The sequence below is a fragment of the Stegostoma tigrinum genome, chromosome 43 (genome assembly GCF_030684315.1).
Source record: "Stegostoma tigrinum isolate sSteTig4 chromosome 43, sSteTig4.hap1, whole genome shotgun sequence".
Classification (NCBI taxonomy): domain Eukaryota; kingdom Metazoa; phylum Chordata; class Chondrichthyes; order Orectolobiformes; family Stegostomatidae; genus Stegostoma; species Stegostoma tigrinum.
The window spans coordinates 11,230,993-11,249,680 of NC_081396.1; the positions used below are offsets into that span (position 1 = coordinate 11,230,993).

General features: G+C 44.7%; 1 protein-coding gene across 9 annotated transcripts in view; it reads right to left on the minus strand.

The window, feature by feature from the left end:
• Nucleotides 1-254: 254 nt before the first annotated feature.
• LOC125449150 (gastrula zinc finger protein XlCGF7.1-like) overlaps nt 255-18,688 on the minus strand; it is a 54,684-nt gene continuing 36,250 nt past the window's right edge. For 3 of the 9 annotated variants that reach the window (XM_048524807.2, XM_048524813.2, XM_048524815.2), the window contains 3 exons: nt 13,353-13,507; nt 5,767-5,907; nt 255-2,178 (listed from right to left, as the gene is read on the minus strand). In XM_048524807.2, coding sequence (XP_048380764.1) covers nt 1,013-1,774 — 762 coding nt within the window. In that variant the 5' untranslated portion in view covers nt 1,775-2,178; nt 5,767-5,907; nt 13,353-13,507 and the 3' untranslated portion in view covers nt 255-1,012. Of the gene's footprint in view, nt 2,179-5,766; nt 5,908-13,352; nt 13,508-18,524; nt 18,621-18,688 lie in introns of all 9 variants that reach the window. The other 6 variants (XM_048524814.2, XM_059641735.1, XM_059641738.1 and 3 more) reach the window with 6 other exon arrangements.

Genomic DNA, 18,688 nt, shown 5'->3' on the forward strand with positions numbered 1-18,688 from the left:
GTCTGTCACTCAAAGTCCCCTCTCTGCCCAAATACCAGCTCATTTAAATCAGCTTCCAGCCCCCTCTCTCTGGAGCACACCAAGAGGCATCTTTGGGAGATTATGGGGGCAGGAAGGAGAGAGAGTTCAATAATTTAGTACAGACTGCTTCTGTTTGTTCCTCTCCTCCCCCCTTCAACTCTCAGACACAGGCCCCAGACGCAAAATCCAACACAGAACTGGCAGCAATCACAACACAGGGTCAATAAGACAACACGACACAGGCTTCTGCAATCAATGGACACAAGTTTATTCCACAAGGGAAACAAGATTTTCACATAGATCAACAGAAGGTGGAAGTGGGACTGAATGAACAAGTCAGCAAGTTCACCTCTAATAAGTTTGATAATTCTACAAATGAGTCAATCCATTTAACAAACAGTAGTCACACAGATCTACTGCATAACCCTGACCATATTCTGAGGGACAAAAACAAAAAGTTGATGGAAAAGCTCAGCAGGTCTGGCAGCATCTGTGATGACAAAAAAAAAAATTAACGTTTCGGGTCCAGTGACCCCTCCTCAAGACAGTTCCAGCAACTTCTGTTTTTGTTCCGGATTAACAGCATCTACAATTCTTTCAGTTCACATTCTGAGGGACATGGTGTCTCTTTGTATCTATACAGTCGTGTTCGAGTGTCTACAAATCTTGTTTTGTGCCTTTCTGTATGTCAGTGTGTTGGGTATCTGTGTGTGCCCAGCTCTGTCTGCAGTGGGATGCTCTTTTTTGAATGAATGAGTTATAACATGGTGAACCAAAGTTACAGTCTGTCTCTTCCTCTATCGCTTCAGCGTTTAAAATAATGCAATGCCAAAATCTGCTGAGCTCCTCATGACGCATCACAAGCACCACATATTTCCCCATTCCACTGCATCTGCTTCCTTGCCCTCCAGGGGATAGATCAAGGTTTTATCGAGAAAAATAACAGTAAAAGATACTTGCCCTACAAATCACTTGTGAACTCAGTGGTGTCTCAGTAGGTGGGATGACTGAATAAATCCTTTCCCACAGAGGGAGTCGGTAAGAGCTTCTCACCAATATGTATTTGCTGGTGTTTCAGAAGGTTGTTTGAACGGACAAATCGTTTCCCACACTCAGAGCAGGGAAATGGCCTCTCCCCAGTGTGAATGCGTTGGTGTATCAGCACATCACATCTGCTTTTAAAATTCTTCTCACAGTGTGAACATTTGAAAGGTCTTTCATCAGTGTGAACAAGTTGGTGTGTCTTAAGGTGGGATAACTGGGAAAATGCCTTACCACACTCGGAGCAAGGGAATGGCCTTTCTCCAGTGTGAATTCGCTGATGTGTCAACAGGTGGGCTGACTGAGTGAATCCCTTCCCACACTCGAGGCAGATAAACGGTCTCTCCCCAGTGTGAACTCGCTGGTGTGTCAGCAGGTGGGCTGACCGCGTGAATCCCATCCCACACTCGGGGCAGATGAATGGCCTCTCCCCAGTGTGAACTCGCTGGTGTCTCCACAGGGTGGATGAGCCACTGAATCCCTTCCCACACTCAGGGCAGATAAATGGCCTCTCTCCAGTGTGAGTGCGTTCATGTAGCCGAAGGGCAGATGCCCGAGTGAATCCCTTCCCACAAACTGAACACGTGTGTGGCCTCTCCCCAGTATGACTGCGTCTATGAGTTTCCAGCAGGGACGGGCGTTTGAATCCCTTCCCACAGTCCGCACATTTCCATGGTTTCTCTATGCTGCAGCTGTACTCGTATCTCTCCATATTGGTTGATTAGCTGACTCCTTACCCAAACACAGGGCAAGGATAGTTTCTCCCCAATGTGAATGGTAGTGATGTTATTCAGGCTGTCTGAGTCAAGCTCTCTCCACAGTCATTCACTGGAACACTCACTTGGGTATATGTGCCTCAGTGCATTTTCTGTTACGGTGAGTTTGCAAGGTTTTCTCAGACAAAACAGACAATTGTTGAATATAAGATATAACACGATATGAAGCTGGATGAACACAGCAGGCCAAGCAGCATCAGAGGAGCAGGAAAGCTTGATGTTTCAGGTCGAGACCCTTCTTCAGAATCGTTGAATATCAATGGTTTTCAACACCTGATGAATCGAGTCACTCAGATCTTGATGGGATGTTTGTTTGGAATTCGTGCTGATAAATGTGCCTCTGTAAAACAGATTTTAAATTAGGAAAAGGTGTATGGGAAATAAAGTAGTTCAGACACTAAAGTTGAGAAATAGAGTACATTAAATCTGTTAACATGTATAAAAGATGCACAGAAATGGTGACCATGAAAAGTTACTGGATTGTCATAAATGCTCAACTATTTCATGAATGACCTGCAGGGAAGGGGACCCACTGCATGTCCTGGGCCTCCACAAGACTCAGCCCTCAATGGGAGGGGAGATAGTGTCAGCTGTGGGACACTTAAAGACACAGATGTAACGTAGCTCTTTAACTGATATGCCTGTGATTAGAGACTGGGTTCTGGGAACAATCACTACAACAGACAAGAATTTACCGCAGAGAGAAATCTGCAAGGAAGTGAAAGTGCTGCAAATACTCAGCTGGTCAGGCAGTATCTCTGGGACAGAAAGACGGCAAGTTCCAGCTCAGAAATCTTTCACGGTACGGAAAGGCCATTCATCTGCTCAGATTGTGAACGGATTTGCTCAATCATCCACTCTGCTAACATACAAGAGCGTTGACACTGGGAAGAGACTGTTCATCTGCTCTGACCTTGGGAAGACATTCACTAACTCATCCCACCTGCTGAGATACTAGTGAGTTCATAGGCATTAGGTTTCAACTGGATTGGATTTCGCTGGGAATCACATCCAGGACTGAACCATGTTCACAGAGGTCTGGTTCTACTGATGTTAATGAACTCTAGCTCAGTCACTGGTGTTAATGTTCTAGCAAAAAAAAAGTTCAATCATCTTTTCATTAAATGTAGCATGTTAAGTAATTTTATTTTGTATGATTAATGCTTTCTCAATGCTGTCCCTCATTCTGTCTTCCCTATCTCCACCTCCAGCATGTGTGAGGAGCTCAAGGGTCCTGTCATTAAGGTGGAGATAGTCTGATCAGTTGCCTCGGCTGCTTCCCTCACCCCATTTGCTACTGGGCCAAACAGCCCATAATGCTCCTCTCTAAGCCTGATCCCACATCTTTCTCCAGATTGGTTTCTCTTTCCTATCCTGTCCTTTCAAAGCTTGTCTGGCCTAAGTCCCAGCTTCTACTTTATGGACCTTCCTCATTCAAAATTCCCAACATCACTGTCATTGTGAACAGATTCATTTCTTCAAGACTGTCGCCCTGTTCCTCAAGGAACAAACTACATTTTCCAATATCTTTGAATGTTTTGTCGCTGTACAAATCCATGCTCATTTATCCACCAACTCTACTTCTCTCCCTGTACGGACCTGAGCTTTTGCAGCATCACTGATCATTTATATCCAGGTCCGTACATTGCTCAACTCTGCCCCAACCTCAGTACATTCGTTGCTGAAACACATACTCAAGTCAAAATTTGTTCATTTTAATGAACCGCGGGCAGTGTTCCACACCTTACTCTCTGCTGCCTGTGTCCAAATGCATTAAATTCCATACCCAATCACATGTGCTCACTGGCCTCCATTGGCCTCTTAAAAAGAATACCTTAATTTCAAATTCCTCAGTCTTGGCATTGATTATTATGTGCCTCACACTACTCAAGCTCTGTAACGTCCTCCAGCTCAACATTGTCTGAGATCAGTCTCCCTGCAGATTTCAGGATTTATTTCCACCACCAGTGACAGCTGTGCTTTCAGCTTCCTGGTCTCAAAGCTCTGAATTTCACTCCTAAACTCCCTCTCTTCCCCTTTTTAAGATGTACTTAAGATGTAATCTTTTGACAGTCTTTGATGATCTGTCCTAAGTGTTTCTTGTATTTTTAAGGACAAGCTTTGAGAGAATCCTTTCCCCATAGATACAGAAGATAAATGGCCTCTCTTCACTGTGACTCGAGTTCATGACCTTCAAGTTATGATCGGAAACTGAATCTTCCTTTAATCCACATGTTTACACATTTTCTACCTGCTCAGGATGTCATTAAGCCTCATGAGTTTGAGTGATCAGTTACAACACAACTTGTGTGTGGACACCTCCCCCCCACAACACACACACACACACACACACACACCATGATGCTCCTTTCACTATTAGCTACTGGTACACACTCATTCTTCCACAGTAATAAAATAAATCTTGCCCCACAAACAAATATTTCTCCCTCCACAGGCTGAAGCTGATCGTATTTGTATGAAGATAGTCTGAAAGTATTACTGAATTTTTAGTTAGAGCCTTCTGTATGGAAATGCTGTCCATTTATCAGGTATGCTGTATGAAATGATAAAGTTATTCAGACACTACAAAAATGTGCTGGCAATATAATTTCTAAATCTTTTACATTATTTTCCTGTTTATTCATCATTTGAGTCCCCCAAACAAATGTCTGATTCATGCACACTCAGGGTCACATAACTTTAAAAGAGTACCTTCAACTCACTGTATCCATGTCAGACACCAATCCCTATTCATTCTAGTCCCATTCTCCACTTGGCCCATAACATGTAGGCTATGGTACATCAAGTGATCATGGAAACACTTCAGTCACGTGATAGTTTCCGTTTTAACCACCTTTTCACACAGTCAGTTCCAGATCTGATCAATCTTCTGGTGAAAAAAAATTATTCCTTCAATCCTCCCAAAAGATCCTTCCCTTTACCTTAAAAGGTACGCCGCTCGATCACTGACACTCTAAGGAGAAATGCTACTTTCTATCTGTCCAATCTATGATCTGTACAAGATTGAAAGTCAATCAGCCTTGCCGTCAGCCTTCTGTTTTAAGGAAACAATTCCAGCCTATCCAGTCTCTCTTCGTAATGGAAATGCTCCAGCCCAGGCAATATCCTGGTCAATTTCCTCCACCATCCATTCTAGTGCAATCATATCATTCCTATTGTGGCGTGACTAGAACTGAACACAGTATGCCATCTATGACCTAACATCTTAATGCAACTCCATCATTACCATCTAGCTCTATATCCAATTTCTCAGGTAATAAGGGCAAGTATCACATATGCCTGAACTCACTCGCACTGTTACTCACACACTCACTCATTCAGAAAAAGTTGAAAGAATTCACAGAAGAAATGTTTGGTCACCTGCCCAAAAATCTCCTGAAGTTACGCAGCGTCAAACATTGCTTTATCACACTCCTGTCAATCATCTTGGACTGTTCAGTTCTTTGAAAGGTGAAACACAAATAAAATTTGACTTTTTGGATTTGGACATTGATCAATGTTCCTTCATCATCGCTGGGTAAATAACCTGTAACTCCTCACCCAACAATAATCAGGGACCACCTTCACATGACTACAGTGGTTCAAGAAGATCAAACATCATCTCCACAGGCAACTGAAAACTGGCGATATCTGCCGATTTTGCTCACGAAGGGAAATAGGGACTGGGCGAAGCTGAGATAATAAGGTTTACAGTTGGATGAACACAGCAGGCCAGGCAGCATCAGAAGAGCAGGAAAGCTGACGTTTTGCGTCTGGACCCTTCTACAGAAATTCGGCAGTTCCTACTATCAGAGTGGGGGAAGCTGATCTACTCAGACAGCCAGCACCAGCAAGATATGCTAAATTATTTTCTGTTGTAATAACTGAATGATTCTGTGACTCAATTTAAAAGAAAAGACTTTTGTACCTTACATTCAGCCTGGTATAAAGCAGCTTATCATTGGTGCATCAGTGCTTCTAGACTCAGTCCTTCGAGAAATGCCTGCAACACTTTCATTGCAAGATACTACCACAGTATGCTGGAATAAATCAACAGGTCAGGCAGCATCTGCAGTGAGAGGAATAAAGTGAATGTTTTAGGGTGTGCACAATGAAATCAGGGAATAAAAATGGAGTTATATTTGATGTTCATTGAGATAGCAGGAGCAGAAGAGAAATGGAATACAGCTGTGGAAAACCCATTGAGACATGGTTGGCAGGAGTTACGGTAAAGTAGCAAACAGGGCTAACTAAAATCCATGATAACAAACTGTGAGGCTGGATGAACACAGCAGGCCAAGCAGCGTCTCAGGAGCACAAAAGCTGACGTTTCGGGCCTAGACCCTTCATCAGAGAGGGGGATGGGGAGAGGGAACTGGAATAAATAGGGAGAGAGGGGGAGGCGGACCGAAGATGGAGAGTAAAGAAGATAGGTGGAGAGAGTGTAGGTGGGGAGGTAGGAAGGGGATAGGTCAGTCCAGGGAAGACGGACAGGTCAAGGAGGTGGGATGAGGTTAGTAGGTAGCTGGGGGTGCGGCTTGGGGTGGGTGGAAGGGATGGGTGAGAGGAAGAACCGGTTAGGGAGGCAGAGACAGGTTGGACTGGTTTTGGGATGCAGTGGGTGGGGGGGAAGAGCTGGGCTGGTTGTGTGGTGCAGTGGGGGGAGGGGACAAACTGGGCTGGTTTAGGGATGCAGTAGGGGAAGGGGAGATTTTGAAACTGGTGAAGTCCACATTGATACCATATGGCTGCAGGGTTCCCAGGCGGAATATGAGTTGCTGTTCCTGCAACCTTCGGGTGGCATCATTGTGGCACTGCAGGAGGCCCATGATGGACATGTCATCAAGAGAATGGGAGGGGGAGTGGAAATGGTTTGCGACTGGTAGGTGCAGTTGTTTGTTGCGAACTGAGCGGAGGTGTTCTGCAAAGCGGTCCCCCAGCCTCTGCTTGGTTTCCCCAATGTAGAGGAAGCCACACCGGGTACAGTGGATGCAGTATACCACATTGGCAGATGTCCAGGTGAACCTCTGCTTAATGTGGAATGTCATCTTGGGGCCTGGGATGGGGGTGAGGGAGGAGGTGTGGGGACAAGTGTAGCATTTCCTGCGGTTGCAGGGGAAGGTGCCAGGTGTGGTGGGGTTGGAGGGCAGTGTGGAGCGAACAAGGGAGTCACGGAGAGAGTGGTCTCTCCGGAAAGCAGACAGGGGAGGGGATGGAAAAATGTCTTGGGTGGTGGGGTCGGATTGTAAATGGCGGAAGTGTCCAGGGCTAACTAAAATCCATGCCTGTCAACCCAGGGAAGAAATTTGAAAGTGACAAACATTCACTGGATTTGAGTTTGCTGTGTGTAAATGCTCTCCCCTAAACCTCACGTAAATAGAGTTTCTCAAAACTGTCTCCATCAGTCTAAGACAGACACCCACAACATCGTGTCCAGGTGCAGAGAATCTGACATGTGCTCTGCTACCCCCATAAAGATAGCAGCCATTATCTCAGCGCCTAGAACCAATGAGAGTCGAAGTCCCGCAACTGCCTCCCACGCTTACAAACAAGGAGCAGTAGCCTCTAATCTGGGACCCTGCTGCTCAAACATCATTATTTCTGAATCCTGTCTCCTCACCATCCAGATCCTTTACTCATTAACAGAATGTGGGCATCACTGATTAGGCAGTATTTATTGCCCATCCCTAATTGCCGAGGGCAGTTCAGAGTAAACCACATTGCTGTGGGTCTGGAGTCACACATAGGCCAGATCAGGTAAGGATGGCAGCTTCCTTCCCTAAAGAATACTAGTGAACCAGATCGGTATTCCCAACGGTCAACAATGGATTCATAGTAATCATTAGATTTTTAATTCCAGATATTTTATTGAATTCAAATTCCACCTTCTGTTGAGACGAGATTTGAATCTAGGTCCCCAGAATGTTAGTGATAATGGGAACTGCAGATGCTGGAGAATCCATGATAACAAAGTGTGGAGCTGGATGAACACAGCAGACCAAGCAGCATCTCAGGAGCACTTTGCAGAACACCTCCACTCGGTTCGCAACAAACAACTGCACCTCCCAGTCGCGAACCATTTTAACTCCCCCTCCCATTCCTCATACGACATGTCCATCATGGGCCTCCTGCAGTGCCACAATGATGCCACCCGAAGGTTGCAGGAACAGCAACTCATTCTGCTTGGGAACCCTGCAGCCCAATGGTATCAACGTGGACTTCACAAGCTTCAAAATCTCCCCTTCCCCCACTGCATCCCGAAACCAGCCCACCACCCCCCCCACTGCATCACAAAACCAGCCCAGCTCATCCCCTCCCCCCACTGCATCCCAAAACCGGCCCAGCCTGTCTCCACTTCCCTAACCTGTTCTTCCTCTCACCCATCCCTTCCTCCCACCTTAAGCTGCACCTCCATTACCTACCTACCACCTCAATCAGCTTTCAGAGCAGAAGACACCTGTCGTACAAGAGAATTGAGAGAGATGGGGCAGAGGTGAGCATAATGGCCATTACGAAGGAAAAGGCATTGGGGAGACTGAAAGGTCTGAAGGTCGATAAATTACCAAGATCGGATGGACTACACCTCAGACTTCTTTAGGAGATAGCAGTGGAGATTGTAGAGGCATTGGTGGTGATCTTTCAGAAATGACTGTAGACAGGGAGGGTCCAGATGACTCAAAAATGGCTAATGCAACACCCCTGTTTAAGAAAGGGAGGAGGCAGAGGCAGGAAACTATATGCCGAGTAGCCTGACCTCAGTTGTTGGTAATGTTTTTTACGAGTCCATTATTAAGGATGAGATTGCACAATATTTGGAAACACATGGTAAAATAGGGCAGAGTCAGCAGTTTCATCAAGAGCAAGTCATGCATGACAAATCTGCTCGAATTCTTAGGAGGTAATGAGCAAATTAGACAAAGGACAGCCAGTGGACATAATCTATTTGGATTTCCAGAAGGCCCTTGACAAGGTGCCACATAGCAGGCTGCTAAATAAGACAAAGGCATGGCGTCAGTTGCAAGATAGAGGATTGGCTGACTGACGGAACGCAGAATCAGATAAAAGGGGTCTTTTACAGGATGGCAGCCATGACTTGTGGACTTCCACAGGGGTCAGTGTTGAGCCCACAACTATTCATGTCATCATTTAATGATATGGACAAAGCATTATTGCCACATTCGCAGATGACACAAAAGCAGGTGAGGGACAGGTAGTCTTGAGGAAGCAGGAAGGATTCAGAAGGACTTGGACAGGCTAGAAGATTGGGCAAAGATGTGGCAGATAGACCATAATGTGGGAAAGCATGACGTTATGCACTTTGGTCAGAAGAACAGAGGCATAGACTATTTTCTAAACCTTGAAAAGCTTCAGAAATTTCTAGTGTAAATGGCATTTTTGGGGTCCTAGTTCAGGAATTCTGTTGAGGGTTACATGCAGATTCAGCTGGCAGTTGGGAAGGCAAATGCCATTTTAACATTTATTTCAAGGGGCTGAGAATATAGGTCTGGTCAGTTGGCATTTGGAATTGTGAGCAGTTTTGGGCCTTGTATCTAAGGAATGCTAGAGTTATAGAGTTTAGAAGGTTGAGGGGAGATCTAATAAGATAATGTATGGCTTAGAAGGGGTGAACGCTGGGAAGTTGTTTCCGTTAGGCGGGGAGACTAGGACCCGTGGGCACAGCTTTAAAATTAGAGGGCGTAAATTTAAAACGGAAATGAGACGACATTTCTTCAGCCAGAGAGTGGTGGGCTTGTGAAATTCATTGCCACTGAGTGCAGTGGAGGCCGGGACGTTAGATGCCTTCAAGGCAGAGATTGACAAATTCTTGACCTCACAAGGAATCAAGGGCTACGGGGAGACTGCAGGGAAGTGGAGTTGAAATGCCCATCAGCCATGATTTAAATGGCGGAGTGGACTTGATGGGCCGAATGGCCTTACTTTCACTCCTATGTTTTATGGTCGTATACAGCATAGAAATAGACCCTTAGGTCCAACTAATCTATGCCGACCATGATCTCAAACTAAACTGGTCTCACCTGCCTGTGCTTAGCCCATATCCCTTCAAGACTTTCCTATTGATAAACTTATTCAAATGTTTTTTAAAACATAACTGTACCTACATCTAACGATTCCTCTAGCAGTTCATTCCATATACTAACTGCTGTCTGTGCAAAAACATTGTCCCTCATGTCCTTTTTAAATCTTTCTCCTCTCCCCTTAAAAATATGCCTCAAGGTTTTGAACATTAGAGAAAGGGCCTCTACTATTCACCTTATCTATGCCTCTCATGATAAAAATTTTATAAAAATTTAATAAGGTCACCACTCAATATCCTCCATGCCAGTGAACAAAGGCCCAGCCCATTTTGATAACTCAAACCCTCCATTCCCAGCAATATAAAACAGTACAGTACAGTACAGATCCTGGTAAATCTTTTCTGAACCTTCTCCAGCTTAAATAACATCCTTCCTGTAACAGGGAAATTGATGGGATTAAAAGCCAACAAATTCCCACACCTGTTAATCTACACCTCAGAGTACTTGAAAGTGGCGCAAGGTATAGTGGACGCATTCTGAAACTAGGGGCTTGAATCTAAATAGACTAAATTAATGGTCATCTTTCAAAATTCCATAGGAACTGTTCCACAGTCTATTAATTGGAGGGTAGCTCATGTAACCCCTCAATTCAAAAAGGGAAGTAGAAGAGAAAATGTGGAATTATAGACCAGTTCGCCTAACAATGAAAAACAGTGACAGGATCGGACAGTCAGCCAGCACAGGCTCACGAAAGGGAAATCATCCTACTTCCAGAATGTAACATATAAAATTGAGAAGGAAGCAGTGTATGTCATTTATTTGGGCTTTGAGAAGGCATTCAAAAGATCCCATACAACGGATTAGCATGTAGAATTGAAGCTCTTGGGATTAGGGTAGTGTATTGATGCAGGTACAGAACTGGCTAGCAAACAGGAAGCAAAGAGTCAGAACAAATAGGTTTTTTTAAAATGGCACCCAATGACCAGCATAGAAAAGCAGGGATCAGTGCTTGGACCCAGCCATTCGTTATTAATTCATGGGATGCATCAACGGCTAGGCCAACATTTATTGCCCACCCCTAATTACCCAGAGGGCAGTTACGTGTCAACCACATGCAGTGGGTCTGGAGTCATGTATAGGCCAGACCAGGTAATGATGGCAGTTTCTTTCCCAAAGGGACATTAGTAAACCAGACGACAGTTACCAACAATCGACAATGGGTACATGGTCTTCATTACACTTAATTCCAGATTTTTTTTTTGTTGAATGGAACACAGATTCCATCATCTGCTATGACCAGATTTGAAGACATACCCAGAACATACCACTAGGTCAGTGCAACCCTATTCACAAAATATAATTATGATTTAGATGAAAAATCTTAAATGTAGATGACTTCAAATGAAGAGGCAGAGCAGTGGATGCGGTCTATGTGGACTTCAGTAAAGCATTCGACAAGGTTTAGCATGGCAGACTAGTTAGCAAGGTTAGATGACATGGATTACAAGAATTAGCCATTTGGATACAGAACTGGTTCAAAGGTAGGAGACAGCAGGTGGTGGAGGAGGATTGCTTTTCGGAACAGAGTCCAGCGGTGTGCCACAAGGATCAGTGCTGGTCCACTAATATAGTCATTTATATAAAAGATTTGGATATGAACATAGGAGGCATGGTCAGTAAGTTTGCAGATAACAACAAAATTGGTGGAGTAGTGGATGGCAAAGAAGGTTATTTCAAAGTACAACAGGACCTCGACCACATAGGCTGAGGAGTGGCAGATGGAGTTGAATTTAGGTAAATGTGAGGTGCTATATTTTGTTTAGGCAAATCTGGGCTTGTACACTTCTTTGTAAGGTCCTGGGAAGTGTTGCTGAACAATAACCAAGGGATGCAGGTTCTTAGTTCCTTGTAAGTGGAACTCATAGCCAGAAAGGGGAGTGAAGGAGGCAGTTTGTACGCTTGCTTATAGGTCAGTGAATTTATATAGGAGCTGCAATGTCATGTTAGAACATACATGATATTGGTTAGGCCACTTTTGGAATACAACATTTAATTCTGGTCTCCTTGCTGTAGGAAAGATGTTGTTAAACTTGAAACGGTTCAGAAAAGATTTACAAGGGTGTTGCCAGTCTTCAAGTGTTTGAGCTAAAGGGAGAGGCTGGATAGGCTGGGGCAATTTCCCCTGGAGCTATGGAGGCTGAGGGGCATGGATAGGGTGAATAGTCAAGATCTTTTTCCTTGGGTAGTGGAGTCTAAAACTAGAGGGCTATTGGTTTAAGGTAAGGGGGAAAGATTTAAAAGAGACCCAAGTGGCAACTGTTCCCCACAGGGGGTGGTGCAAATATGGAATGAACTGCCGGAAAAACTGGTGGAGGTGGGGACAATTACAACATTTAAAAGACATCTGCACAGGTATATGAATAGAAAGGTTTAGCGGAATTTGGGCCAAATGCTGGCAAATGGGACTAAGTTAATTTAGGACAGCTGTTCAGCATGGACAAGTTGAACTGAAGGGTCCGTTTCCAGGCTGTCCATCTCTATGGCTCTATGACATGAGCTGAGTAGAACAGTCAACTGAAGGGAGCATACAGATATGCTTCAGCGTGATTTAGACTTGAACAAGTGGGCAAAAACGCAAGGCAGATGAAGGATAAATGAAAGGTTATCCAGTTTGATTGCAAAAACAGGAAGGCAGATTAGTACCTGAACGGCGATAAATTGAGAAAGGGGGAGGTAAAACAAACTTGGATGTCCTTGTACACAAGTTGCAGAAAGTTAACATGCAGGTGCAGCAGGAGGTGAAGGTGGCAAATGGTATGTTGGCCTTCAAACCGAGAAGATTTGCGTACAGGAGAAGGGATGTCTTGCTGAAATTGTCCAAGGTCTTATTGAGGCCACATCCGGAGTATTGTATGCAGTTTTGGAATACTTACCTAATGGAGAATTTTCTGGCTGGGAAGAATGTATAAGAAAAAGTTTAACCGACTGATTGCCACCATGGCACAAATGATATACAAGGACATTGGTTAGAAGGAAATTCACTGGCATTTAGAGGAAAGATCTCAAAAGAAATACTAAAATTTTAACATGACTACAAAAGGTAAATGCAGGAAGGATGCTCTCAATGACTGGGGAGTATAGAACCAGGTGGTCACAGTTTATGGATAAGGGTTAGGCAGTTTAGGGCTGAGATAAGGAAATATTTCTTCAATCAGACACGGCTAAGCTTGTTGAATTCACTGCCACAGAAGGTGGTTAAGGCGAAAACACTGAATGTTTCCAAGAAGAATGTAGATGTAGTTCTGTGGGCTAAAGAGAATGGGTCTAAAGTGTGAACAGGCTACTGACTAGAACAATCAGCCATGAACATAGAGTAATGCAGCAAGATCAAATACCGTAAAGACCAACTCCTGTTCCTATTTTCTATGTTCTGTTAAAGGTGGGATGTTAAAACAAAATGATTGTAACTAATACATACCAGTACCTGATCACCACTGGATGTAAATCCTGTAAGTCCTTGCTGAACAGCAATCTGGGAGTAGCTTCACCACATGGACTGCAGCAGTTCAAGGTGGTCAAGGACAGCAGAGCAATTTTGGAAGATTCTGGACTGGCCACTGTCACACTCGTTTTCTATTCAGTTATCAAATTAAGAAAATCCACATAGTATGTCAGAAATAAGACAATATTTAAGGAAGTTTGCTGAAATTGTTTACATTCACTGCTGACTTAGAAATTTGATGTTCTACTGTCTGCGAACAACTCATTATTCATGGACTGCACAAAGGCTAGGCATCCACTGATTGAAATTATTTGAGTGAACTGCCAATTTACTTTTTAAAAAAATATTTAATATATCCCTTGTCTGTGTCTCAGTCAATCTATGAGGAATTTCAGATCAGCCACAATCTTGTTGAATGGTGGAACAGGCTCAAGTGGCCAATTGGATTCCTTCTGTTCCTTTGATATATAGTCTTCCACTAGCCTGCAGAAAGAGCCGTAATCAGTTACACAGCCTGAGTGACAGTGTTCCAATGAACTGACTGTGAAGAGAGCTTTAAAATTTACTATAAAATAAAATCTCACCACATACAGTTGAGACAAACTATGGATTTTCTGTCCATTGGATTAGAATTTATCTGATTGTCCAGCCAGGGTAGACATTAGATCCCTACACTATGAGGATCCTGTGGAAATATCAGGACAGTGACAGCGACACAGTTGCCCAACCAGCGGCGCAGTTACACCAGAGATGGCCCATTCCCCTGCTCCATGTGCAGGAAAGATTCAGTCAGATATCCAGCTGCTGAGACACCTGTAACCACCCCCCTCCCACTGTAAACTTACAGGAGTTGGATTCTGGTGGGATTGTTGCTCCTTAATCACATCCAGCTTCATCTCCCCTTCATATTTGCACTTTACCACAGTAACCCTTCCTACCAGAAGTAATTAAACAAAAAAGCAGATCCCCTGGGGACATTGGGGCAGAATGGGGACAGAGTAGGGGTGAAGGGAAGAGGCTGCTCAGGATCAGAGGGTGGGGCTACACATGGCACTGCCATTCACTGTTACATCACTGAGCTAACTGCATCTGTGCAAGCCCCGTCCTGCTGAACCAAGATGACAGCCATTGGCCGGGGCCAGTTTTTAGGAAGAAGCCTAAGGCTCCCTGTGGCTTCAATCGTGGCACAGGAAAACCCATGTTGGAGACTTGAGGTATAAACCGAGCGATCATGAAACCTTATTCTTGGAGTATTGCAACAAGCAATTCCCTAACTGCCTGTGATAACAAGTTTCAGAGCTGGATGAATACAGCAGGCCAAGTAGCATTAGAGGAGCAAGAAGGCTGACATTTCGGGCCTAGACCTTTCTCCAGAAAAGATTTCTGAAGGAGGATCCAGGCCCGAAACGTCAGCCGTCCTGCTCCTCTGATGCCGCTTGGCCTGCTGCGTTCATCCAGCTCTGCACCTTGTTATCTCCAGCATCTACAGTTCCTGCTGTTCCTAACCACCTGCGATGTGACAGACAAACATGTCTTTCCAGCCATCACTGGCAGTGCACATGCTCTGGGACCCTGCCTGCCTGAAAGCAAAAGCTGGAAATAACAACAGGTCAGGCAGCATCCATGGAAAGAAAGCAAGCTAACGTTTCCAGTCTAGATAACTTTTCATCAGAGCGGATGTAAATTGTGGAGGTGGAGTGCTGGGGGAAAATGGGTGCTAATAGAGCTGATTAAGTGATTGGAATTTGAGAATGGCTGAACAACGGTGCATCTAAATGCCAAACTTGAAAGAACAGACTGATTAATTTGTTGTCTTGTGTACCTCAGTACAGTAAAAAGCTTTGTTTGCAGCGTGTCATAGTAATCAAGGATATGCAGATGATAGGATGTAAAATAACGTGAACAGTTTAAGAAAGGTTACACCACACAGGAGGCGCGATAGGCAAGATCAGCATTATTTGAAGTAGTGTCTATTCATCTAATAATGGTAGGGAAGAAGCTGTTCTTGAACCTGCTGGTGCCCTTTCAAGATTCTGTATCTTCTGCCTGCTGGAAGAAGTTGCAGGACAGTAATACAGTCCCACTGGAGTTGGGGGAAGAGAGAGAGAACATGGTGACAGAGAAGACAACCAGTAAAACTACAAGAAAAGAAAGGAGTGACAGTGGGTTCACAATCTGAAGGCGTTGAATTCAATACGTTAGCTAGAAAGTTGTAAAGTGCTTATTTGGAAGATGAAATGGTGTTCCATTGCTTTACACCACAATTAGCTGGAGCACTGCAACATGCAGAGGACAGACAAGTGCACGTGAGCAGGATGATGCATTAAAATGACCAGCTGTGGGAACGTTACTTGCACACGTTATTCTGCGAAGTGGTCACCCAGTCTGTGTTTGATTTCTTCAATCTAGAGTAGGCACTGTAGACAAATGGAGACACTTCCCTTCCTTTCCTTGATCTCTTGTCTCCATTTCAGGAAATAAGCTGCCATCCACTACAAAGCATCTAATTACCGTTAGCTACCTGCACTACAGGTCTTCACAGCCCACATCCTGTAAGGATTCTATCCCATTTTCCCAGTTTCTTCACCTACATCATATATGTTTATATGATGCGACCTTCTAAATCAGCACTGTTGACCTGGCTTCTTCCTTCCATAACTGCAGTTTCCCACCCACTGTGGTTGACAGGGCCCTCAGCCACATCTGATCTATAACTCGGGCTTTAGCCCTTGCCCCTTCCAATCACTCAACAGCAAGATCAGGTTCCCCTTGTCCTCACTTTCCATCCCACCAGACTCCGCATTCAAACAATCATTCTCCACCATTTCAGATAGCTCCAGCAGAATGCCAACACCAAACACATCTTCCCCTCACTCCCCCATCTGCATCACGCGGGGATTGTTCCCTCCGGGACTCCCTAGTCCATTCCTCAAACACCAACAGCACTCTCCCTCCCATGTAACTGCAGAAGCTGCAACACCTGCCCCTTCACCTCCTCCCTGCAACCATCCAAAGGCCTGAACAGTCTTCCAGGTAAAGCAGCATTTCACCTGCACTTCCTCCAACCTGGTCGATTGCATTTGTTGTACTTTTGATGTGGCCTACTCTACATGAGAGAATCCAAAGGTTGACTGGCTGACCACTTTGCAGAAAACCTCAAGTCCGTACGCAAGCACGAACCCAACCCTCCCGTAACTGGTCATTTTAGCACAGCATCCTGCTCACATACCTACTTGTCTGTCCCTTGCATACTGCAATGCTCCTGTGAATCTCAGTGCAGACTGGAGGAACAACATATCATCTTCAGACTAGGCACTTCATAACCATCTCGACTCAATATTGAGTTCCAACAGCCTTCAGATTGTGAACCACTCTCATTCCTTCCCTTTCTCTTAGCTACATTGTTACATTCTCTTGTGACCATGTCCTCTTACCCTGTACTTCAGTGGAACTTAAGTTTTCAGTCTGACAGTTAGACACACCATTGTTCTGCTGTTCTCATATTCCAATCATAATCTGCTTTATCAACACCCTTTCTCCCTTAGCACTCCCACTTACCACCCCCTCATAAATGCTGCCCCTTCCACGCATCAGCACTGAGGAGTCATCTAGACTCAAAACATTAGCTTGCTTTCTCTCCATGGATGGCATCTGACCCACTGTGATTTTCAGCATTTTTGTCTTCAGAACAGATACTCAAAAGATACTCACTCATTAAAGCATGGAATCTCTGAGTGGTCTGAGGTGGTTTGTGCCCAGAGTCACAGATATCCAGGAGCAAATACCAGATGACAATCTAATTGAGGGGATCAGGGGTGACTTTTACATAGAATAACAGATACTCCAGACTGAGTTAAGAGACTAGATTAGGAAGGGAGCACAAGTGATTTTACGTAGAATGCCGGATCTCAGGAGTGCGATACAGATTGGAATCAAATTGAGGGGTCTGGGATAATTTATCTACAGACTCATTGATACAGAGGAGTGAGTTAGAGACTGGAATTCTAATCAAAGGATTTGGGTCATTTAAAAATTGGGGGCAAATTTGAGAGGTATAAATTTGGGGAGTATAAGGGCAAAGACAGAAGGAAGTGGCAGCACAATACATGGGTTATGTGTAAATTAGGAATGGGCTGCAATATGGGATGGGGCAATATTTGGGGGAGGGTCAATAATGTAGAGGGCAGGTAAATGCCAATTCTGAGAGAACGTTTGGGGAGGTGCAAAACTTGGGGGCACAATTAAAGCCCAACACCAGCATCTCCACTTCATGAAAAATACTTGTTCGGTTGGGGGTAGGGCTGCAAATTAAGGGGGGCACAATTACAGGTCTTGGGCATAATTGGGGTGGATGCAACATTTGTGGAGGTGTATAATTTCCATGGACATGCTTTGGGAAGGCCTGCAATCCCCGAGGGGTGTATGCAAGGGCAATAAGTAGGGGGCAGGGTCGGGGAGAGTTGCATATTAAGGCGGGGGATGCAAACGGGGGAATGTAATATTTTGGCAATAAACATTTGCAATGCAATTTTGGAAGGGGCACAAAACTTGGGAGCGCGCAAAATCTTTGGGACATGTGGGTCTCAGCAAAGTGGTGGGTGTTATATAATTGTGGGCAGGTGAAGAGGTGGTGTGGTGCAAAATGAGGCAGAGTATAATGGGGACCAATATTGTGGGGGCTGCAAATGGGAAGAATATTGGAGTGTAAAACTGGAGGGGGAGACCCAAGATTGGGGAAGCAAAACTGGGGGTATGAACAGTTGGAGTAAAATTTGGGAGAGTGCACATTCTCGCTTTATGAGAGGAATATTTGGGTGGGAGGGACATAATGGAGTATCCATTTGGGGGGGGGGAATTCAAATCATAGGGATGGTCAAGATTGGAGAGGAGGTGCAATATCGGGAGACTACAAAACTTGATGGGGTAACAAAACTTGGGGGTGTGTGTGAAGGACTGCATAATTTTGGAGGTGTATAATTTGTCGAGGGGCTACGGGGCTTTGCAGAGACCGCGGAATAAAATGAGGGAAGAAAAAACTAAGGTGGGAAAGGACAGGTACAAAGGCAGTGGGAGAGCGAGAGCGGGAAAGGGAAAACAAGGCCAGGGAGAGACAAACAGGATTTAAAGAGACTCGGGCGGGATACTCACTATTCCGGTGGGGTCCTGGTTCTCTCGAGGGTTTCCCACACACCTACTTTCGCATGAGGTATAGATCCTGCCACTAGAGTTTGTTTCAGCCTGGCTCTTTCAGAAATTGGGGGGGGGGGGGGGGGGGGGGGGGAATGGTAAAGGGTACAGAACCAAAACAGGTA